This window comes from Peromyscus maniculatus, chromosome X, assembly GCF_049852395.1.
Source record: "Peromyscus maniculatus bairdii isolate BWxNUB_F1_BW_parent chromosome X, HU_Pman_BW_mat_3.1, whole genome shotgun sequence".
NCBI classification, from domain to species: Eukaryota; Metazoa; Chordata; class Mammalia; order Rodentia; family Cricetidae; genus Peromyscus; species Peromyscus maniculatus.
The window spans coordinates 56,319,732-56,344,670 of record NC_134875.1 but is presented as its reverse complement, the minus strand read 5'-3'; the positions used below and the strand labels follow the sequence as shown (position 1 = coordinate 56,344,670).

General features: G+C 42.4%; 1 protein-coding gene across 1 annotated transcript; it reads left to right on the top strand.

Moving 5' to 3' along the window:
- Window positions 1-1,189: 1,189 nt before the first annotated feature.
- LOC102915868 (nuclear RNA export factor 2-like) lies at window positions 1,190-20,501 on the top strand. Its single transcript, XM_042269533.2, has 21 exons — window positions 1,190-1,326; window positions 9,404-9,584; window positions 9,801-9,933; window positions 10,485-10,568; window positions 10,678-10,782; window positions 10,899-10,979; window positions 11,110-11,179; window positions 11,318-11,406; window positions 11,524-11,631; window positions 11,800-11,909; window positions 13,452-13,488; window positions 13,841-13,903; window positions 13,986-14,041; window positions 14,178-14,285; window positions 14,407-14,465; window positions 14,561-14,676; window positions 14,961-15,003; window positions 15,543-15,615; window positions 16,030-16,173; window positions 20,079-20,136; window positions 20,264-20,501. Exons 1-21 carry the CDS (start codon window positions 1,323-1,325, stop codon window positions 20,273-20,275), a joined length of 1,734 nt encoding a protein of 577 aa, XP_042125467.1. The 5' UTR covers window positions 1,190-1,322; the 3' UTR covers window positions 20,276-20,501.
- Window positions 20,502-24,939: the final 4,438 nt, after the last annotated feature.

Here is a 24,939-nt window from a genome sequence, read left to right as displayed (position 1 = left end):
TCAAATATAATTTATGCTGTACAACTAATACAAGGTAAACTTCTAATTTTTACAAAGCAAATAAAATATGAACAAAAATATTAATGGTTATTCCCTTAACAATATCAACAATTTTCTTCTGCTTCTCCCCCCACATCTTTATTATTCTGAAAGTGTGTGTGGAGGGGTGGATGCAAGACACACAGAGAAAGAAAGCTTAAAAGTGAGTGTTGCTCAGCAAGTTTCAGGTTGTGAGAAACCTGTCTCAAAAAAAAGGGGTAGAGAGTAATAAAGACAGCAGGAGCAAGCCTGGTGGTGGTGGCAGTGGCAGAAGCGGCGGCAGCGGGCAGCAATGGCAACGGTGGTGGTGGTGGTGCACACCTTTAATCCCAGCACTCGGGAGGCAGAGCCAGGTGGATCTCTGTGAGTTCGAGGCCAGCCTGGGCTACAGAGCGAGATCCAGAACAGCCAGGCTGCACAGAGAAACCAGATCTCTAAAAACTAAAATCAACAAACAAACAAATAAACAAAATAAAATAAAATAAAACAAAAAACAAGCTGAGGCTGCAGAGATGGCGCCTCAGTTAAGAGCACTTGCTGCTCTTGTAGAGAACCTGGGTTCTGTCATACACACAACAATCTGTAACTCTAGTTCCATGGGATCCTGCACTCTCTCTGACCTCTGGGGGCACCAGGTACTTCTGAGACACGCCAGTTAAACTCCTGCATCTCATCAAATCATCACAATTTGGGGGAGCAAAAGCAGCAGGTGATGCTGTAGTTCGGCTTGAGTTCCACGAAAGTATATAGTCATCCGACACAGCTAGTCAGAAGTTACAGGCCCCCGGACTGTATGGAATCATCTTTGCAGGCCTCCTGGATGCAACAAACCACCTTTTGTGGGTCTGCTGAATATAAAGAACGACTTTTGCAGACCCCCATACTGTAAAGAGTGACCTATGCCGGCCTCCATACCGTAAAAAACTACCTTCGCCGGGCTGCTGAATGTAACGAATTACCCTTCAGGCCCCCTGAATGTAACGAACAACATCTGCAAGGGTTGCAGAAGGCTCGCTGAACGTTCCATTGCCTGCAAACACAGGGCGGGTGTAAGAACAGAAAGTTACATTTTCTGCCCCCGACCTCGTGATTTGATTTGGGAGAAGGCATTTCCTGTAAGGGTCCTATTTTCTTTGTGTGTCTTCTAGGAAGTGGTCGCAGGTCGCCATTGCTCGTTGCCACCTTCTTGGATCTCTAAGGTGCCAGATTGTGACTACACAGTTTCTCCTTATGGAAACTGTGTGAGGACAGTAGTGAAGAGTCACTGCCCTCAGAAGCCAGCCATGGGTGAGTTGGTCAAGCTTGAGGCAGAGAGGATTCTGCTTCCCGCTTTCAAACCCCCATGATGCCTTAGAAAATGGGTGCCTACTAGTGAGGACCCAGGCCTGTTGTTTTCAACTCACAGAGACCTAGTGAAGCTGCGTAGACGGGGATGGCCAGGGTCATGGCTGAGCTGAGCTCTTCTTAGAGTTTAAAGGGAAAGTTTTGAGACATTTGGTTTTCTGAGGTCCGCCATTTGAAGCCGAAAATTGTTTGCCGGCTGCGGCGTAGGGGTGGGGGTGGGGTGCGGGGAGGTGCGGGGAGATGGCGGGTGGTAAACTGAAAATTAACATTCATAGTGCAAGTAGTAGAGGGATGTGGAACCCACAGTCGCCCTTGAGTCCTCGCAGACACCAGGGGCGGGGAGACGGCTGGCGGCAAACTGAAAATTAACATTCGTAATGCAGGCAGAGGGACGCGGAACCCACAGTTGCCCATGAATCTTCGAAGCCACCGTTTGGCCCAGCTGGCCATCTATTCTAAAATGTCGAACATGTTGACTTGTTCACTTGAGGATATCTTTTCGAATATTATAACTGTTTGAATTTCAAAGCTTTACTGGAGCAGGTTTGGGTTTCGTTTCACTCCTGCTCCACTGTGACTTTTTAAAATTTCTCGAATATTTGATCTTGAAATTCCGTTTCGACACCATTCTCCTACCTTTTTTAAGGCCTTAAATGTTTCGTTTGCTTACCCCTTTAGTTTTGCCCCATCTCGTCGTGAATCTGTGATTTAATTTATCTCTTCATGTACCTCATTCTGAACATTTTCTTGAAATCCTTTCCAAATCCTCTTTCATTTCTTTTTTACTATGTCTGTTGTTATGTTGCTGATGTGGTTGTTCTTAATTTCTGGTACCACATTTTTTTTTTTTTGAGTTCTCAGAATTCTGCCCTTTTTATGTATTTTACAATTATTGGCTGAAGGTTTCATTTGATTTTATTTTATTGACAATAATACCATTAGATGGATTTCATGCTTAACTTTTAGTTGCTAATTCATTTCTTTTTCAGGGAACCACATATAATATACTGTACATTTTATTTTGATAGTAGGATGAATTCATCCCCTTCCAGGGGAGAATTTTGCTATTTTCTAGCAAGCAAGCAAACAAACAAAAACCCCTTGAACTGTGTACTGTGACCCATTGTGGTTGCCACAGGGCGCAGAACTAGGCCTAACTGCTAGGGTGAGGACTTCAGAGACCCTGAGTTGCCAGGTCTCTAAAGGCCCAGCCCTTAAAACCATATGCACACAGCTCCACCATGACCAGTGACTAGCTTGGCCAGTAGGCACTCAGATGTCGCAGGTGGAAGCCTCACTAAAAAATACTTTTGTTTGGGACAACACGCACAAAGCGAAACAAACCAAAGCCTGCAAATCTCCTAAACCTCATGAGTGTTTGAGTTATTCGGATGAAAATTTTGTCTGTCTCTTGAAGGATGTACCCACTTGATGTAATTGGTTTGGAGTTTTAGATTTTGGTACCACTATGACTTCCCTAGATGCTAGGAAGCATTTTCCCAGGGAGCTAGCTCTCTCCCAACCTTCAAAGATTAAGAGCTAAATCAGAGTGGTTTGTGCAGTTGGCTTTCTTTAGCAGGCACAAATTCACTTTTTTTTTCCTGTTACCACTATGGCTCTGTGGACATTTAGCATACATTGATTCACAGCGCTTCAGTGTCTTCTATGCCTCCTCAGGAAATCGACTACTGCTCTTTAAAATGTGCGCGTATGTGTGTGCATGTGTGCATGCGTGTGTGCCTCTGTGCTCTGTGTGTGTGCCTGTGCGTGTGTGTGTGTGTGTGTGTGTGTGTGTGTGTGTGTGTGTATGTTGCCTGTATGTATGTCTGTGAGCATCCTGCATGGCTGGTGATCATGAAGGCCAGTAGAAGGCATCAGATACCCTGGAAATGGAGTTACAGGCCGTTGTGAGTCGCCATGTGGGTGCTGGAAATTGAACCTGGGTTCTCTGCAAGAACAAGTGCTCTTAACTGCAGCCCTGGAGACTGCTGATAATTTTTTTTAAGACCCAAGGATTAAGGTCACTTTGAGTTTTCCCTTTTTTCCAGTCTTTGGCATGCAACATCTTACTACACTGTGAGTTCTTTGATATCTTGGGATAACTTTATTTTTTTAAAAAAAAGTCCACACTTTTCTAGGTGATGTAAATGGAAATTTGATGCAGTTTAGCTAGTATTTCATTGCTGGGAAACTAGTTTACTTTTTCAAACGCTTAGTTTGGTATATGCTTATGTTGTCTTCTTCCCTAATATTTATGAAATAAAAAATACATGAAATCTGCCTTCCAAGATTTTCGCACAGGCCTGTTCAGCAGCATATACTCAGTATCTCTTGTGTTTCTCTTATTTGATTGTACTGCCATTGTTCATCCATGACTTATGGCCCCATCCATCACTATTTGCTTCTTGTATGTGAGAATCTCATGCCTCTTCCAGCCTTCGATCTTTCTGTGATTCTAGCCACACCCATTCCCCCCAAAATATTGTGAACCCTTGCTTCCCACCATTCTCCTGACTTGTGTGAATATATGTATTTATTACAGGCAATGTTGTAAAAACATTATAAAGGGTAATTTTCAAAAATGAATATTTTTTCAAAAGATATGAATATTTTATATTTTTATTTTATTTATTTCAAGTGTATGAGTCTTTTGCCTGCACGTATATATGTGCAGCACATGTATGCCTGGAAGAGCCAGAAAGAGGTATTGGATTCCCTGGAACTGAAGTTACAGACAGTTATGTGCTGCCGTGTGGGTACTGTTAAGAATCGGGGTCCTCTGGATGAGCAACCAGTGCTCTTAACTGCTGAGCCACCTCTCCATCCCAGCATACTTGAATACGTTGTTAGTGAACTAACTGGTGAAGATAACTGCTCAGCATACTCACTTTTACTGTGCAAATAGGTGTAATGCTTATTGTTAAATGCCACTTTAAAAAACTCTTAAAGTGGAAAATTTGTGTTTTGACCTAAACCCACTCACAGGATTATTGCATACACTATAAAAATGTATGTAGAGTTTGTGTGTAATCCTGTGCTCAGTAGCATTTGTTATAGAAATTTTTATTTAGACCTTTTGGAATATTTGAAAATAGATATTTTTCAATTAAGAATATTAATTCTTTACTAAGCCTTCGGCCCAGTGAAGCTCAATTCTTGCTTCTTACTGTGGTAATCAAGTGATGGTAGCTTTAATTTTTTGTACAATGCCTTTAAAGGAATAGCACATTAATTTAGTAAATGACAAAGTTCAATTAATTACTATTATTTCTGAAAATTTAGCGATATGAAATTGTTAAATGAAAAGCAGGTCACAGGTATTTTGCCATATAATTGCATCTTGCAAACACATTTATATGCATAATGCACTCAATACACTGCAAATATACAGCATTTAGTATATTCATATACACCGCCTTCTCTTTCCCTCTTGATTGATTAATTTTTTTAAAGACTGAATCATTTATCATGCATTTGGTTCATTATACTCCATGATGATTAAAATAAATACCAAATTGCTGCTAAAACTTAATCAAATTAAAGTTTAATGTTGGGGTACAAGTACTTCATAAGTGGTACCCATATGATATAAGAGTCATGATATTTTGTTGCTTCCCTTTTTGAGACGTGAATGTTTTTACTAGATATTGCTATCCTTTTATATACCCTTTAATTATTAACTTTTAAATAATTATTATCAAATTTTATTTTAATTTCTTTATGTATTAGAATAGATATTCTTTTTTGTTTGGTTGGTTTTTTTTTTTTTTTTTTTTTTTCGAGACAGGGTTTCTCTGCGTAGTTTTGCGCCTTTCCTGGAGCTCACTTGGTAGCCCAGGCTGGCCTCGAACTCACAGCGATCCGCCTGCCTCTGCCTCCCGAGTGCTGGGATTAAAGGCGTGCGCCACCACCGCCCGGCTGGTTTTGTTTTTTTGAGACAGGGTTTCTCTGTAGCCCTGGCTGTCCTGGATATCTCTCTCTCTCTCTCTCTCTCTCTCTCTCTCTCTCTCTCTCTCTCTCTCTCTCTCTCAACCAGGCTGGCCTCATGGAGATCTGCCTGCCTGTGCCTCCCAAGTGCTGGGATCAAAGGAGTACACCATTATTACCCAACTTGAGAAAATATTATTATAATGGCATGCTCTTACCAACAGTGTGTCGTTCTTTGTATACAGCCTGTACAAGAAAGGGAGGGTAAATATTTGATTCTCCTCTTAAATTTTTCATAAAAGCAAAATGGCTTTCTTGTGTTCACCACATGTCACCAGTAAAGTTCTTTTCTGTTGTCTCTTTTTGAAGTATATTTTGATTGTACAGCTCTTAATGTAGTAAGGGCCTTCAAGCTTCTGAGTAAGATTTGACTTGTGATTTTGAAAAAAAAGTCACCGTTGCTACTACATTGTGGAGAAGAGAGTGATGAACAAGTGGGAGAGCAGGGGGCTTGCAGTAGGAAGGCTGTATAATCCAGGAGATAAGCAGTGGTGATCTGGCCTGGGGGCTTACAACGGAGGAGATGCGAAGTGGTGGGATTAGAGGTACACTTATTTTGAGGGGAGAGGAGGCATAAATTCTAAGTCAGTATTTACTGTTTTGTTGTGCCTGAAATGAAAACATAAAAAAAAAAAATAATAGCTGTGGCCTTGTGGAAGATTCTTGAAAACCAGCAAAGCTAAAGTGGTTCCAACTAACGTGTTATTTTCCATAGATGTACCCAGTATGCAGAAAATATACACTCACTGTCATGAAGTAATTCCCCCATCTCTGACCTGCGAATATGGATTATTTCGCTATGTGTGTTTAGACTCCAGATAGTTATCCTGGTTCCACATTATAAATAAGAGTGTGCGGAAGTGTTGGTAGACAAATGTAAAAAGACTGAGCTAGAAATTCTTAGGGCAGAAGAGGAAATGTTCCAGCTGAAAGTTTCACTTTACTCACAAGAACTTTAAGGCCAGAGGTGGAAATCCTTGGTGGAGGAGAAGACCCTGCAGAGATTGTGTCCTGCTGTAAGGTGCTGCATTCATTTCTGCTTCCCTCTGTGTCTTTACCACTGACAGCTTGCTGCTGTCCTTCATTCCCCATCTCCCATCTCCGACCCCTCCTTCTCCTCCTTCTCTTCTCTGTCTTCTTTGCCCTCCACCCTTTCCCTTTCGCCATGCCCTCCCTCCCTCCTCCCCTTCTCCCTCCACCCCTTCCCTGTCCTTTCCCTCTCCCCATGCCTTTCCTCCTTTCCCCTACTTTTCCTGCATCTCTCCACTCTCTTCCTCCCTCCTTCCCCTCTTCCCCATTTACTTCCCCTTTCCTCACTACTTGCTTGCTTTGTTTTTTTTTTTTTTTTTTTTTTTTTTTAAGGCAAGGTTTCACTATGTAACTCTGGCTGTCCTGGAACTATGTAGACCAAGCTGTTCTCGTAACTGTTTTTAGCCCAAACTAGCCCTGGCCATATTCTGTTAAGTAGACTGCCCTTGAATTTTAGGTCCTTCTTCCTCAGCCTTTCCAGTATCTTCATTTACAGTCCTGTGCCACCAGGTTTGATTTGATAGTATTTGAATCATCAGGATATGGGTCTACAGATTTCACTAGCCCTCCTTCCCTTTATCCTTGTATTCTTTTTCCCTCCCTCCCTCTTTTCCTTCCAACCTCCCCTGCTCTCTTTTCCTCTCCTTCCTCCCTGCCTGCTTTTAAATACTTCTTTTGACACGGTCTCCGAGTGTACTCTAGATTAGCTCCAAATCTATTGTTCTCCTGCCTCTCAACCTCATTAGTATTGTAGTTGTCTTTTGAAAAAATATCTTTAGTGGTTAAGCAAGGCTCATAGGGGCTCACAGAGACTGAATTGACAATTAAAAGGAGCCTGTATGGGTCTGATCTAGGTCCTCTGCATATAGGTTATGATTGTGTAGCTTGGTCTTCTTGTGGGAGTGGGGATGCCTCATCCAACCTTGATATGAGGGTATGTGCCTAGTCTTTTTTTTTTTGTTAAAGACAGGGTTTTTCTGTGTAACTCTGACTATCCTGGAACTTGCTCTGTAGACCAGGCTGGACTCAAATTCACAGAGATACTCCTGCCTCTGCCTCCCAAGTGCTGGGACTAAAGGTGTGCACCACCACCACCCAGCTGCCTAGTCTTATTATAACTTGTCATGCCATGTTTGTTGATAACCCTGGGAGGCCTGTAGCTAGAGTTTTCCTGCCTTGTCCACAGTCAGGACAAATCTTTGTCACCCTCCAGTCCCACAGCCGCTCAGACCCAACCAAGTAAACACAGAGACTTATATTGCTTACAAACTGTATGGCCATGGCAGGCTTCTTGCTAACTGTTCTTATAGCTTAAATTAATCCATTTCTATAAATCTATATCTTGCCATGTGGCTCATGGCTTACGGGCATCTTTACATGCTGCTTGTCCTGGCGGTGGCTGGCAGTGTCTCCTCCCGCCTTCCTGTTCTTTCTTTTCTCCTCTCTGTTAGTCCTGCCTATACTTCCTGCCTAGCTACGGGCCAGTCAGTGTTTTATTTATTGACCAATCAGAGTAATTTGACATACAGTCCATCCCACAACAGAGGCCTGCTCCTTTTCTGAAGGGAAACCGAAGAGGAGTGGATCTGGAGGAGAGGGGACATGGAGAGGAGATTGGGAGAAGTAGAGGGAGGGAAAACTTTGTAATGTATGAGAGAAGAATAAATAATAATAAAAGCAATCTTCTAATTTAATGTGCACACTTCTAGGTGGCTGTGTATTTGAATATGCGGTTCATTAATTCTACTCTTGCTGACAATATTTCAGAAAAAATGATGATTATCAAATTATATAAAATTGTATTTGCAACCAACAAGTGTCCCAAAGCCATGATTAACATCATCTATGAATAAAAACCCTTCAAAGGAAAAGAAAATGTCTTTAGTGGCATAGAGCACCTGCTGCTCTTGCAGAGGACCTGGGTTCAGATCTTAACACCCACATGGTGGTTCACAGCCATCTGTAATTCCAATTCTAGGGCATCAGGCATGCATGTGGTCCACATACATACATGCAGGCAAAACGCTTGTGTATATATATAAACTAAAATAAATTATTTTTAACTCTTTAGTTTTGTCATAAGGATTATTCTGGCTTTGTAAAGGAAATTTCTCAAAGTTCTTTTCATTATAATTTTTGGAGTGGTTCCAGAAAACTGGAGGTTAGTTCTTCTTTAACTGGCTTGTAGAATTCAGCTGTGAACCATCAGATTCAGAACATTTTTTACATAAATGCTTTTGATTACTGCTAATTATACTTTCTGTTTCTTCTTGATTCAAATTTTGTAGTTTGTATGTGTTCAGAAATTTCTCCATTTCTTTCAGGCTTTCCAGTTGTGGTATATAATCAGTCATAGTATTTTCTTAAACCCATTTGTATATCATTTCTAATGTCTTCTTTTTCATTTATTTAATTATTTGTCAGTTCTTAGGTCTTTTTCCTTTGTTAGTCTAGCTAAATATTTATTAGCTATGTCCTTTCAAAAACCTAACTCTTTTTAAATTGTTTTTTTTTATCATGCATGCCTTCTCCTTTTATTTTTTTTTAATTTTTTTACATACCATCCACAGTTTCTCCTCCCTCTTCTCTTTTTGCCCCCCCCCCATCCCTTCTGCACTCCCTGTTCCATCCACTCCTCCTCTGTTTCAGAAAGGGGCAGATCTCCCATGGGAGTCAACAAAGCATGGCATATCAAGTTGAGGGAGGACTAAGCTCCTCTCCTTGCATCAAGGCTGGGCAAGGCAACCCAGGATGAGGAATAGGTTTCCAAAAGCCAGCCAAGCATTCGGGACAGGCCCTGCTTCCACCGCTAGGAGTTCTACAAGTAGATTTAAATTGATCCTCTACATTACTTTTTAAATTTTTATTTTAATTTGTCTCTAATCTTTAAAATTTGCTTCTGCTGACTTTGAGTTTGCTTTGTTTTTAATTATTGTTTTTCAAACTGTGTTGAGTATAGCTAATCAATGTGTGCTGAAACTTGTGTCTTTCTTCTCAATTCCAGACCCAAATGATGAGACAATCCCTCTCCAAGAAAAGGAGAAGGATGAACTTTCCCAAGAAAGTTCTAGTAAGGAGAGCCCTCATGACGAATATCATGAGGACAATCTTCTATGTCCACAACTCCAGGACAGTGATGGAAACATTCAGATAAAGGATGCCTGCAGTGACCCTCAAATATTGTAGTAAGTAATATAGGCAAGCTGGCTTTCATGTAGTATCCCTCGAGATTGTACAACTTTTCCACTCTATAATTTTTCTCTTATTTCAAAACAAAGTGAGCAGTGATGAAAGTCTTGCTTAGAGAGCTGTTTATCAGTGAATCAAGATTGGTGCTTTTCAATAGACTGGTAGCAATTCTAAATATTTATAAATAGATCTTTCTATCAATTTCTCCACAGCAACTCTTCTCTCTTCCAAGTCAATGAAGATGATGGTACATGTTACGCTGAATGCCACGATATAATTTTTCCAGAGGACGAATTGAACGATAGCGTAGAGGACGAAGCCTTAGGGGGCTGGTTCAAGATCACAGTGAGTGTACTCATAGGTGAATAATGTGCAAGGGAGGCAGGTCAGGTGGTGTAACTTGGATCACATCTTCAGCAAAAGGAATAAAATGCCAGCAAGCTGGGTACAAGAAGGTAAGGTCACAGGAGGAAGCCGAAGATGGAGGTAACTCTAGAGAACATGGAGAAGCTCTCCCCCGCTTATCTCAGTGTGGTTCAAACTGAGATTTTGACGGCAGTGAAATCTTGTCAGACAGCCAGGTAAGTCTTACATAGTTTAGAATCACCTGGAAGCTTATAAAAGTGAGGTAAGTTTTGAGTAACTGGCTTTTATGGTTTGGAATATAAACATGGAAATATAGAGAAAGGACAATTTAAGATAGCTACACAGAGAAAGAAAGAAAGAAACTTGGGAAGGAGGGAGAGGAAGGGACGGAAGGAAGGAAAGAGAACTTGTGTCAATTGTCTCCACGTTACAAGTCTTTAGAAAGAGTAGGTCAGGATGAAACATTACATTTTATCTGCGTTCTTAATATTGTGTTTCTTTTCTCTATTATTCCTTGGTTTTGCCCACAGATTCCAAATGGGAGAAAGTACAGCAAGATGTGGATAATCAATTTACTCCAGAGCCATTGCAGTGTGGCCTTCACACCAGTTGATGTAAGAGATAACCTGAATCCCAGTGTGTGCACCCGGGGTAAAGAGGGGCCAGGGTCACTGCAGGATGACCTGCCTCCAGCATCATTGTTGTTGTCTCTGTTCCTTATAGTTCCAGTACAACAGAAACCAGATTCAATTCTTTGTCCAAAATCCCAGAAGCGCCTATGAACTGAAGAATATAAACTACCAGCTGAGTGATGAGGAAAACAGAAAGGTTGGTGTTGGTGGACTTCCGTTTAACTACTTCTTGCATAGATGAAGCCAGGCCAGGACTGAGTCTGTCTCTGGGACTGGAAGTCCTGATGCTTATCCTACCCTCCCTTTACACAGATTTCTATCTATGTTAATTCATCTACTGAGCCTTTATCTGTGCAGTACCAGTTAACATCAGATCAGATGAAGATTCTAAAGGTAAGTCAGACTCGAGACACTTCCTAGATTGCTTCCACTTCCTAGATTCCCCATTTCCCCAAGTCAGTGAAGTTTCTGTCACCAAGACCCCAGAGCCTCAGAGTCTCTCTCTTCATATCTGTCTCTGCAGCTGAGCATGAAGAAACGATATAATGTCTCCCGTAAATCTCTGTACCTCAAAAAGTTTCGCTTTGACCCAGGTAAGACAGGCAGCAATAACTGTAGGTCATAGGTCTTCTAGAAGGAAGACAATGGTAACCCCAGAAGGGGTCTGCACTGGTGCTGGTCCAGACAGACCTCTTTTCACCTACTAATTACTTTCTCATCACTTCCTGAAGACTTAATGGATCATGGGATTGACATATTTCTGAACCGAAGAAGCTGCATGACTGCTACCCTTCAGGTCATCCAAGAGGATTATCCTGAGGTGAGGCCATATAGCCAGTGATGATATTTGGTGGAGGGCTAGATAGGATGGAGCGCAGGGAGGTTTGTCTCTGAGGAAGTATATAGTAATGATAATGCTAAATCTTGCTCCCAAAAGCTCCTGTCCTTGAACTTGAGCAACAACAAAATATACTGGCTAGATGGTGTGTCTGAATTAATAGAGAGGGCCCCACAAGTCAAGATTCTGGACCTTTCAAGAAATTTGGTAAGAGGATAAGATTTGGGTTGCGGGTGGCAGGCAGTGTACACTGTGATGTGTGACTGCAAGAGGCAAGGAAGGTGCCTCTGTGTGAGGGTAGGGGCTCAAGGTGCGAGGTCCTAGATATATGTCTCTTCATGGGGCACTTTACTAGTTCTCCCCATTCTTTCTCAGCTGAAGACTGCGTGGGAGTTGGAGAAGATGAAAGGGCTGAAGCTGAAAGAGCTGTGGCTGGAAGGGAACCCCTTGTGCAGCACCTTCCCAGACCATTCTGCCTATGTGAGGTACTTCACGCCTGCTGACACCTCTTCCCTTTCACGGACACCATTGCCTCCTGGTAGCCTGAAAGATTCTCTGTGGGAGGAGGCAGGCCTGGTCCTCGGGAAGGATCATAGGGCCTGCCCTCTCCCCTCTCTCTGTACTCAGCTGTGCTCACAGGCCTCCTTGTCTCCTGCATGCCCACCCCCCCTCTATCTTGGGCCCTGTTTCCCTTGTGTGAGTTTTCGGCCTCCTCCAGCAGGCCCTGCCTTTCCTCATCTCGACAGCACCAGGCCTCCTCCCTGGTCCTGAGAGGAGCCTCCAGATCTTGTTCCTGAATGGTCCCCTCTTCTGTCCCAGGCTGCCCTAGAGGTTGTCCTGCCCTAGGCTGGGGCTGAGGTCTTAGGTGATGCTGATGTGGACATCGCTTCCTCTGATCTACTGCTGGGATCTCTGTGTTTTTTGGGGGGAAACCTGGGCTCTCTGGATCAGGGATGCAGGAGTGGGCCATGACTGGGGAGCTGAAGGCTCCTGTAGCAGGAAGGGAAGGCAGAGTGCAGCAGAGGTTGAGGAGACAGAAGGTCTGGCCTCACGATGCCTCCACCCCTCCTTCCTTCCCTGCCTATACCTATGGACCAACAACCTGCCTTGCTCATCATCCTACCTAGCATCTAAGGGGAGCCTTGGGTAGCCTGAGACAGGCAAGTTGATTCCTTGGATAGGACCCACATTCAGACAGGCACAGGTACACAAGAGTATTCAGGAGAGAACCAAGTGATCATAATGGGAGGCCATAGGGTTTCCATGCCATGCTGAGCTGGGAACTCACTCAAATCACTTCTGATTCTGGGGAATGACTCTTGCCTCCAGGGATGCTCTTTATCCTCAGCTCACTCGGGAAAATTAGAGGCTGTGTGTCCTGCCAGGCTCAGTAGGATGCTTGTTTTCATTCCTGCTTTGGGTCCTTGGACTAGCCCAGCAGGTATGAAGGAAATGCCCCTGCAGGGGAGCCCTTTTGTCCTATATGACCCTACACCTGCTGTCCCAGGCTAGACAGAACATCTCCCATTCCCTTCACATTGTTCCTTCTGTCTCCTTTGCCTTTCCTCTCCCGTGTCTCCCTCTTGTCCTTCGCCATTCTCCCCTTACCACTTCTGTCACCATCTACTATCCCCCTGCCATCTCCTCCTGGCCTCTTGAGCCCTGCCTCCCTCGACTCCATTTCCCAGCATTTCAAAGACACCCGGACCCCTGGCAAGGTCACAGGGCCCTGAGCTCCAGTTCTATGCCCTGCTCCTTTAAAGGCCTTCTCTGAAGACTCTGAGGAAGAGGGGGGATGCAGGGAGAGGAGGAAGCCCTGGGCCCTGGGCTCCCAATGTGGCTTCTTGTGGCCCTTGAGAAGGGGGCCAGTGAAATGTGGGTGGAAGTTACCCAGGCATGGGAGGCAGGTAAGAAGAGAGAGAAGAACAAGAGGGAGAACCAGGGGCAGGTGGGGACACAGGGAGAAAAGGTACGCTGCAAAGACTTGAACTGTCAGTCACTTCTTTTGGTTTTTGGTTTGTCAACAGTGCTGTTCTGAACTGCTTCCCAGAGTTGTTACACTTGGTAAGGTCCTAGCTTCAATTTGTCTCCTCTTCTTCAAATACAAGACCTTCATTCTTCCTGAATAACATGTGTGTGTCAGACTAGTATTCTTTTTAAGTGCTATGGATTCTTGAAAGAAAAAAAAAAACATGGATGTTTTCTTTCGAGGAGAGGGGAATCCCATAAGCAGAGAAAGACAGAAGGAGGAGGAAGGGGGAGATATCTTTCAGACATTCACTGTAATCTCACAGCCCATGCTATTTATTGGTCCATATCACACCTGGCTCTTATCCTTGTTCTTCGGGGTCTTTAGCTCCTAGGGCATCATATGCCATGTCCCTCTTCTGTGTTCCTAACTTCTTCTTTCCTGCAGGATGGCTGGAAGTTATTCCCAACAGTTGACGAAGACACCTTGGAAATAATAAAACCACGTAAGGTGAGAAGGGACCACCAAGATTCAAGGAGTTGCAAGTGAAGTTTTTGTCAACCATGTAGTTTAAAAGTGTCTTTCATTTCAGGAAAGCTATAGAGGATCTGAAAGTCTGAAGAATCTGGTCATGCAATTTATGCTTCAGTGAGTAACCCCAGGAGTATGAGAAAGTAGAAGGCTAGGCTGGGCTGTCTTAGCACAAGTTTGCTCTAAGAGTTTTCAGGTATCACTTGGGACTTGGACTAGAGGTAGACTGCTCCCTTGGCTGCCCTTCTCACAGGTATTACTTGATCTACGACTATGGTGATCGACGCAGTCTCCTCACTGCTTACCATGCACACTCCTGCTTCTCTCTGACCATTACCTTCAACTCCAACAAGCCAGACATGTGAGTATCACAGCTGAAGCTTTATTCTGGGACAGCAGGTTCCACCTCTAGCACACACAAGGGGGAAACACACCCATAATGACTGAAATACCTACCTACTTGTTCTTCTTTTTTCCCCTAGAAGAACTTTAGAAGAATACTGCAAGGATAGTAGGAATATGATGAAGCTCAAGGACTCCTGTAAGGATGTAATGAAGTTGTCAGGAAGGGAATGAAACGGGTCACGGTCCAGTGGGGTATAATGACCCCCATCTTTGATTCTCTACTTTACACAGATTTGCGGTTGCGGCTGCTGAAGCACAAGAAATGTAAAATTGTAACCTGCCTTCATGAACTGCCAAAAACTCAGCACGATTTATATTCCTGTGTAGTGGACATTTGTGCCCAGACAGTGAGTACCTCTTTCTTCCCTTAGGCATGATCAGAAAGGTACAAGTAAGTAAGAAGTTTTGGAAGAATAGTCAAAGCCTTAGTTTACCATTTTCTTTTCTTTTTTTTTTCTTTTGGTTTTTTCGAGACAGGGTTTCTCTGTGTAGTTTTGGAGCCTGTCCTGGAACTCACTCTGTAGACCAGGCTGGCCTCGAACTCACAGAGATCCACCTGGCTCTGCCTCCCGAGTGCTGGGATTAAAGGCGTGCGCCAGCACTGCCCAGCTACTATTTTCTTTCTTTTCAGGAAAAGATGATCTGCTTTTCTGTCAATGGGGTGTTCAAAGAAAGTAAGTGTTTGGGGGGCTCCTTTCTCTTAGCAGAGGTTCCTGCCAGAACCTTGCCAGCTCCCCACCCTCCTGTTCCCTTTTCGTTCTCTTCTCTTCCTTACTGATTCATTGCTTCCCACACGTTGTTTTCCACCCATGTCTGTCTGCCCTGCACAGTACAGGCATTATTATGGCTATAGAGCTTGATTGCTCTCATTTCAAGTCTTTACTTTCTGAACTGCGACCTATTAACCCTTTAGTTTCCTCATTTCCCCAACGCGGTTAATAATAGCCATTCCTTAGGCAGCTAGGACATAGGAATAAAGTGGATTAAATTTGTCAAGGACACTAGTCTACATTAAGGGGGCCCTATCATGGAAAACTGAGTATTTCTATTATTTCCCTCTTTCCCTGAATCTTCTCCTGACTCTCAGTGAAAATTGTCCCAGTATGACTTCCTTCTGAGTATCTGGTCAGACTCTCATTGGGGAATGGTGTGTGAGTTTTTAAATCATGTGCAACCCCAGTGGGTTTGTTTGTTTGTTTTGTTGCCATTGAAGTGGAAGGAAAATCTGAGGGATGTATTCGTGCCTTCACCCGGACATTCATCTTAACTACTGGCAGATATTCCAGGTGAGTACTATGTTATGCGTGGCTATAGAAATACCCATTTAACCAGTGGTGCATTAGTATACTCTTGGGAAACTCCCAGTACCATAGAGTGCAAACAAGTAGCTCTAAGAAGTTGTCTCAGTAAGTGATTATGAGCATGGACTGATTTTTTTTTTTCTTGACACTCACTAATTAGCTGTGTGACCTTGGGCAAGTTATTAGTCTTCTCTGTGAGGCAGTGTTCTCTGAAAATGTGCAATGTGCCAGTGGCCACTTCTTTTGCAAAGGGCAAGCAAGCTAGAGTTAAATCTACAATTTAATGAAGCTGATAGGAAATCTTTCAAAAGGTAATCCTATGACAGGGGAAATGGATATCAGCTAATGAAGCATGCAAAGAGAATAGGGGTTTGCTCTGAAAAGCCACTCTTCTTCCAGGCTTTGCATTGTGAATGATGAAATGATCCTGAGGAATGCCAGCCCTTCAGAGACCAAGAAGGCCTTCTCTACCACTATGCCCACAATCTTCTGTGCCCAAAGTCGTCAGCAGATGAAGGATTCCTCCACCCAGACTGATTTGAAGTGAGTTCTGGGAATCACTGGCAATAACCTTGAGTTAAAAGAAGTAGAGATTTAATAAAAATTTACAGCTATTCAGATGTTGTGAGGCCAAGTCATGGACCAAAATTTAAAAAATATGTGTTAATTGTATAGTGATTTTATAAGCAATTTAAAACAATGTAATGTTTATATCAGATAATGTGATATACTATGTGTCAAATTGTAAGGAATACATTAGAAGGTATAAATAATGAGATGTGTCAGCCTTATTTCAGGGTTAAAAATCTATATACAAAATTCAGTTGTGTTACTCTATTCTAGCAATGAACAATTAAAAAGTAAGTTTAGAGGGGCTGGAGAGATGGCTCAGAGGTTAAGAACACTGCTTGCTCTTCCAGAGGTCCTGAGTTCAGTTCCCAGCAACCACATGGTGGCTCACAGCCGTCTGTAATGAGATCTGGTGCCCTCTTCTGGCCTGCAGGGATACATGCAGGCAGAATATTGTATACATCATAAATAAATAAATCTTTTAAAAAAAAAAGTAAGTTTAGAAACCAATTCCATTTGCAATATCATGAAGAAGAAACATACCCAGGGATGTTTAGCAAAGATGTGGAAAAGTATTACAGAAATAAATAAAACTTAAATGGATGGGTATTTTATGTTCCTGAACTAGAACACCTAACAATATTAGGGGAGCAAACGCCCCAATTTTTTGTTCATGTTCTGTGCCCATGCAATCCATATAAAAATTTCAGCCACCGCCTTTGTAGAGACTTGCAGGTCAACCTGAAAATTCAAATGAAGGTAAAGTGAACCCATAATAGAAAAATAATCTTGAAAAATAAGAAGATACTTGGAAAACTCACTGCAAAGTTACTATAAACTTACACTAAAGTGTAAGGAAAAATGCTAGGTGCTATATATAGGTCCAAGAACAGATACATACAATAATTGACAGAGTTCAAGTCCAAAAATATGAAACCATGGATTTTCATATTGATAGAAAATTGATTTTCAAACCAAATACACCAAAAATACCAAGAGGGACAAATATCTTTTTCAGCAACTGGTGGAGGGACAACTCACAAAAGAATCACATATAAGAATAACTAGCGAGGCGGCAGTGGTGGCGCACGCCTTTATCCCAGCACTCAGGAGGCAGAGCCAGGCGGATCTCTGTGAGTTCGAGGCCAGCCTGGGCTACCAAGTGAGCTCCAGGACAGGCACCAAAACTACACAGAGAAACCCTGTCTCGAAAAACTGAAACAAAACAAAACAAAACAAAACAACCCCCCCCAACACATACACCAAAAACAAAAAACAAAAAATAAAATAAAATAAAATAAAAGTGGGTCTGGTGCCAAGTGTGGTGGCACACACCTTTAATCCCAGCACTCAGGAGGCAGAGCCAGGCGGATCTCTGTGAGTTCGAGGCCAGCCTGGTCTCAAAATGAGTTCCAGGCCAGTTATATAGCTCAATTGGTAGAGAGCTTACCTATGGAGCATACAGCCCTGGGATCAATTCCCAGCACCACATAAACTGAGCAGAGTTGTGCACACATGAAGTGCTAGTACATAGAAGTTCATTTTCAACTTCATCTGCATAACAAGTTCAAGGTATGTCTGGGTTACATGAGACCCTGTCTAAGAAATACGTGCATAAATCTCAAAAGCCAGGGCTCAAAACTGTAAAAGTCTCATAAGAAAACAGAGGATCTGTGTTATTGAATTAGACAATGGTTTCTGATATATAGCAACAAACATACAAAAAAATGTAAAATCAGATAAAGTAGATTTTATCAACTTTCAAATCATTTTGCTTCAAAAAATATTATCAGTGAAATAAAAAATGACCAAGAAGCTATTTCCAATTGATAACCTGTCCCAAAGAAAAAAAGATGGGTTTTCTCCAATGAAGTCTTATTGGCTTTATAAACCACACTTAAGGATAGACCCCATGCTCAGCAGTAAATGGTCAACACGAAACACTCAGTGGTGTATTTGAAGATTTTCTTTTGTCTCATATTGCTTTGTTTGGGCCTTTTTTTTTTAAATCTCATTGGATTGTTGCTGGTATATTATGGTTTCTGGTTGTTTTTTTTTTAATGGTGTGTGTGTGTTTCTTGTGCTTTTTCAGTTTTTTGAAATTCTGGTTTGTTAGTTTTTTAAATGTACCTGTTTTCCAAGTAGAGAGAGAAAGAAGACATGGAATCAGATGGGTGGGTAGGTGAAGAAGATATGGGAAGATATGGAGGCAGGAAACCATGATCAGAATATATTATATAAATTTTCAATTTAAAAATTCTAAAAAAAATGAAAGATGAATTCAATAAATCAGAAATATTTGTGTATGTTTGATAAAGAACTTGTCTCTAAAATACATGACAAATTCTTAAAATTGAATAATGAAAAGACCTGTATCATTTTTAAATAATTCACTACATTCACTTATATTTTGTAAATGCATGCTATGAGGACTGTGGAGATTGGAGGACACCTTTCAGAAGTCAGTTCTCTCTTTCCACCAAGTGCAGTTCAGGGAATCAAGTTCAGGTTGTCAGACTTGATGGCAGTGCCTTTCACCTGCTATCTTTGTTAAATTTTCCATTGTTGTGATAACGCATCATGACCAAAAGCAATTTGGAGAGGAAAGAGTTTATTTCAGTTTGCAACTCTCAGGTTAAACTCCCATCAGTGAGGGACATCAGGACAGGAACACAAAGCAGGAACTTGGAGGCAGGATCTAGAGCAGAGGCCATGGAGGGGTGCTGCTGGCTGGCTTATAACTCCTGGCTTGCTCAGAGCACCCAGGATCATCAGCTCAGGGGTGGCCCCATCCACAGTGAGCATGGACCTTCACATCAATCATCAATCAAGAAGATGTAGGCCAGGGGTAGTGGTGCATGCTTTTAATCCTAGCACTTGGGAGGCAGAGACCAGTGAGTCTGAGTTTGAAGTCAGTCTACATAGGGAGTTCCAGACCCGACAGGACTACAAAGTGAGACCATGACTCAAAAAACAAAATGAAATGAATAAACAAATAGGTCAGATAAATCTGAACTTTGTAATGAATGTATATAATTACAGCGCTTGGTAGGTAGAGATGGGAGGGGCAGGAGCTTAACACAATAGTTGTATACTACATAGTGAGTTCAAGGGCAGCAGCCTGGGGTACACAAGACCATCTCAAACAAAAGGACAGATCCACCGAAGCAGATCAGTAGTTACTATAGTATCTAGAAATGGAAATATAGGAGTAACTGCTAAAAGATAAGGGGTTATGTTTGTTCTTCATTTTCTATCTAAGATGAGGAAAACGTTCTGGAATTGGATAACTGTAACCGCTGTATAATATTTTGAATATATAGAAAATCACTGAATTGTTCACCTTAAAGTAGTAAATTCTTTTTTCGTTTGTTTGGTTTTTTTTTTTTTTTTTGAGACAGGGTTTCTCTGTGTAGTTTTGCGCCTTTCCTGGAACTCACTCTGTAGCCCAGGCTGGCCTTGAACTCACAGAGATCCACCTGGCTCTGCCTCCTGAGCTGGGATTAAAGGTGTGTGCCACCACTGCCTGGCTAGTAGTAAATTCTAAGATACGACTAAAATCTCAATTTAAAAACAATGGAAAATTTTGTAATTTTTAATTTCCACTTGTTATTTTCTTGGGCTTCTTTTTTAAGGTCTGCTATTAGGAATGTCCCTGTGTTTCTGCTTTGACTTCTTCTGGGCCTAAGTGATGACAAACATTGTGGGTTCCACCAGGTCTTTTTTCACCATTACAATAGTGCTAAGTCGGGCACACACGTCCCAGTAAATGAGTAGCATAGGTTAAGTGGTGGCACTTTGTGATCACTGCATCTTTCTTGTGTTAATAATGGATGTTACCTGTCCTTCTCTCCCCCCCCCCGCCCCCCCCCTGCCAGGTATCTTGAGGACGAGTGGGGCAGCATTGGAGATGATGAGGTCCTTGGTACAGTCCAGGTGAGGCCCGAGAATCAAGGGGGTGAAAGATAAATGTCCCTGGGCCTTCAGCAAGATGGAGTCCCAGTGCCTGCAGATGGAACTCAGGGTACCGGGCTCTTCTAATATTCCAACTCTTTTTCTCCAGACCAAGGACTAGCTCTCAAAAGAATTCTTCATGCAAAAGTCCTGAAAGGAGCCCTTGGAGGTCCTCTACATCTACATTATTGTTTCTGTTTCTTTCTAAACCCTCGCCCATGACCTGAAATAGAAGCCGACTTAACACACATAGGCCAAGAAATAGCCACCCCTGGGGCCAGTTGTTCTATTGCCCCACCCCCCACCCCGCGCGCCATTTAGTTTGCATAATAAAAGGCATTGTTGCATGTTGTGTCCTGTATTGCACTTTTCCTGCTACAGAGGAGCCAGGACTTAATGGCCCTGTGTACCTCCACTTTCACCACATTCACCTAGCCGGCTTGCTTCCATGGAAACCTGTGAATAAATCCTCATGGCAAAGGACACATGATACTTCCAGTAATGCCTTTGCAGACCAGGAAATCTGTCCAGATGCTCTATCTATCTGGAGGCTTGCAAGAAGCATACATGTGACAACCGGGGCCTCAAAGGGGCTGCCACCAGGCTAGGGAGTTGGTGAGTTGAGAGGGCACGCGGTTTAATTCTTTCTGATCATCTGAATTCATGCCTTCATGTGTTTTATGAGTTGCACATGAGTGGGTGGCTCCCAGAAATACTCCTGGCTTTTCGTCTTCTGGAAGTTGCTATGCAAGGAGTGGCCCACCAGTCAGCCCCTGCTGGGGATCAGGAGGGTCAGGTTGTCAGCGGAAGTGTTGCTCACAGAGAGGCTCAGGGTGCTACAGGCCCAAGTGCTTGAGGGAGGGCCTTCAGACACCTGTTCACAGCAGAGGCACACACTCTCACTTGTTGGCCAGGTCTGTGGAACTTCCCCAGAGTGTCAATTAGTAGTTCTGAATTCCAGCCAGGTATTAAATGGGAAATCTGCAAAATGTGTTTTCCAAAACTTGGATTTCCTCTATTTCTGTAATGCACGTATTTTGGACAACAAACTGGCATACTTTTTGAAATTCCACTAATAGTGGCACCAAGTTTTTAAATTAGAGGCCTGTAAATGAAGACACAGGTGTTGTGCCACCAGTTGACAAGGTATGCCTGCAATTTGTTGTGCTTGGCATGATTTCCTACCAATTGCCACTTATAGTTCTGGTTTTTTCACTTTTAAGATTTGAAGAATATGTGGTTAATTTAAAATGAAGAAATAAGCTTCAGAGTAGAATTCTCATACACAATCTGTTGATCCTTTTCCCTCTCCATCCCTTGAACCCCTTGGTCTAGGCCCCCTTCTGTTTTCCCTTATATGCCCCTTCCCATCCCCCTTCTCCTAAGACCCGTGGTTACTCTCAATTGCTCTCCTTTGTAGTTTGCAGACATATGCTCACACTTGCATGCACATACATATATATACACATATAAAAATTAAGAACTAGGATCCACCTATAAGAGAAAAGGCTGTATTTCACTCTCTGAATCTAAATTACTTTGCTTAATATAATAAATTTAAGTTCCCCACTATTATGGTTTTTACTAAATGTTCATGTTGTCAAACTGCCTTCTAAATACTCGTATTTAGTTCTGTGCCCACCCTTCATCAAAAAAACTTCTTATGGTCATGGCAGAAGTTAATGCAGAAACCCATAACCAACCAAAGTGCTAAGAATATGTAAGGTCGGGAGAGTCAGATGATAGGGACATGTACAACAGAAAGATGTCTTCTTGACATGACATAGCCATTAATTAATGAACTTATTGCAGCTGTGGTTATAGGCACAAGACCCATTCAAGGTTAGCCCCCATCAACATATCATCAGGGAATGGGGAGGGGACCACGAGGTTCCAGCCCTCCCTGAGAGACTGTTGCCAGTTAATGGTTGTTGAAAGAGAGATTGACATTTCATTCACTGATGAATAGTGGGTCATAGAAAGAAGACATGAAAGGACCGTTTGTTAGAAAGAGGGGTTTCAATGGGAGAGGGAGGGGGGATGCGAAGGGGGTGAAATATCTATAATCCACTAAATAAATATATAAAACTGTCAGGATAAAATCACCAAAAATTGCTATTCCACCCATTTTCCTAAAAATACCATGATTTTATTTTTCCTTAGAGCTGAATAAAATTCTACTGTGCATATGTCCTACACCTTCTTTATTCATTTATGTGTTAGTGGAAATCTAGACTGGCTCAATTTTCTACCTATTGTGAATAGTATGGCAATGAACATGATCATGCAGTTGTCTCTGGGGGTAGTAATGAAGAGTTCTTTGGAGTTTATACCCAGGAAAGACATAGCTGGGTCATATGGGGGTTCTGCTTTTAGTTTTTGGAGTAACTGCATTCTAAAATGGCTTCACTAGTTTACATTACCACCAGCAGTGTATAGGGCTCTTCTCCCCCACCATGTTACTCCCAGTGCCTGTGGTATTTATTTATAGTTTCAGTGTTTATTCATTTTTAGAATAGTAATTGATCATGATAGTGTGCCACTTTATTCTAAGCCAGAGACAAGCATGGATCAAAACTGATGTTCTAGCAGAAGACAATAAACCAACAAGTCAATTTTAAATGGTGATAACTGTTATGCAGTAAAAGAAGCAGAGAAGGGAGGTTTGCTGTAGTGGGTAGCCATTCCAGCTTTGATCTGGAAGTTCCAACCCCCACTGAGACTTTGGCAACTGTCACACCTACAAGGCGGGGCCAGGGGAGGCACCTGGAGACCAGAGAGCTGGATGGCCGAGTGCTCTCTCTGTTCCGGGACCCTTGATGGTGGAGGTTGACCAAGCAGAGCTCCAGAGAACACTGCTGGATTGCGATACACCTTCCCCAGACCCTGCGACCTACCTATTCCTTCATTTGTAAGTTACACACTAAATAAATCTTCCTTTTAACCATGTGGAGTGGCCTTAATAATTTCACCAATAGTTTGTAGAGATGTGAGACTGTCAGCTGTGACTCATCTGTAGTCACAGCTATTGGCAGGGGGCTGAGGCAAGATGAGTTTAAAGCAACCTCCACAGCAAATACTGAGATCTCAAAACAGACAAATCAGTCATAGTCATTATCCCAGTACTTGCAATGTGGATACAGAAGGATCTTAAGTTTCAGGCTAGCCTTGGCTGCATATCGAGATTCTAGTTGGTATAAGGCCCTGGTCTTTATCCAGCACCACACAGGAGGGGAAAGTTAAATTATGCATAAATATTACTTTGGTGTTAAAAGACTTGAACTTGCATTCCTTAAGGAATAATTGTGCTCTGAATGGTTACATTAATTACTGGCTCAGTCCTTTGAAAGAAGTGTCATAGGAACTCATTGGGCTCATTTTGGTTTCAGTGAGATGCCACATACATTGTGTACTATGGTATATGCCTGTAATCTCAGCACTAGGAAATTAGAGGCAAGGAGGATCAGGAGGTCAAGGCCAATCTTGGCTGCATAGCAAGTTTGAGACCAACCTAAAAATAGGAGAGGCAGATTAAAAAATAAAACAGGAAATGCCATGTAATTAGCCAGGTCTTGTGGCACATATCTGTAATCCTGGCATTCAAGGGGCTGAGATGAGAATTGACTTTTTCATGCCAGCCTTTGTTACAGGTTGCGATCTTGACTCAAAGGTAAAAAGATAAAGACAAAGCAAGACAGAAAAGAAGAGATGAGAAATGCCATCTTGTTGTAAAGTAGTTACAGAGGGGCTGGAGAGCTGGCTCAGCAGTTAAGCACACTGGCCGCACATGCAGAGGACCCCAATTCGGTTCACAGAACCCAGCCATCTGTAACTTCTGTTCCAGGGGATCCGATGCCTTCTGACCTCTGTGGGTACTAGGCATTCACATGGTGCACATACAGATATAAATATATATGCAGGCAAAAAACTCATACATACAAGACAAATCTAAAAAAGTTCAAAATTAGTTATACGTAACAGATAGTTCTTGTGAAAATACATGACTTGTGGGAAACTAGGTTTATTCATTTATCACATAAATGATTATATATGGATACATACACAAAAATATGAAAAGTGAGATTTTTTTCCCTTAGCTTGAATTTTTTTTTTATAGTTTTCATTTGGGTCTCCCCCTGCCCCAGAAATTAGCTTTTTGCATAGGCTGTAGTGGAGGTCATGGGACTTCCCAAGGTCAATTCTTTGCAGTGGGTGACATGAGTCACACAGTAGTACAGCTTTACGTAGCGTGTGCGATGCCCATAAGCATTGGAGATCCTTACTTTGGAAATGCTTACGATGTCTGTAGTCCCTAGAATGTTCTAAAGGAAATGGTTACGATGTCTGTAGTCCCTAGAATGTTCTAAAGGACCAAGTTCTTTGTGCACAAACGGCACAGTTTATGCATCAGATAGAGTACTTCCCTCCCCTTTTGTATTTTTAACATTTTTTCAATGTATTCTTCTCTCATATATTACTTCCCAACTGCAGTTTCCCCTCCCTCTTCCTCTCCCCTCATTCCCCATTTCCCCTCTCCCCAGATCCACTCCTCCCCCATTTCCCTTCAGAAAAGAGCAGGCCTCCCAGTGATATCAACCAAACATGGCATAACAAGTTACAACAAGACTAGGCACAAACCCTCATATTAAGGCAAGGGGACCCAGTGGGAGGGAAAGGGTTCCAAGAGCAGACAAAACAGTCAAAGACAGCCCCTGTTCCCACTGTCAGTAGTCCCACAAGAACACCAAGCTACACAATCCTAACATTTTTGCCAAGTGTCTAGGT

Coding starts and splice junctions, on each gene's coding strand:
- LOC102915868 (XM_042269533.2), top strand. Junction 9,585..9,800: donor AGTGACCCTCAAATATTGTA/GTAAGTAATATA, acceptor ATTTCTCCACAG/CAACTCTTCTCTCTTCCAAG. Junction 14,677..14,960: donor TGGACATTTGTGCCCAGACA/GTGAGTACCTCT, acceptor CTTTCTTTTCAG/GAAAAGATGATCTGCTTTTC.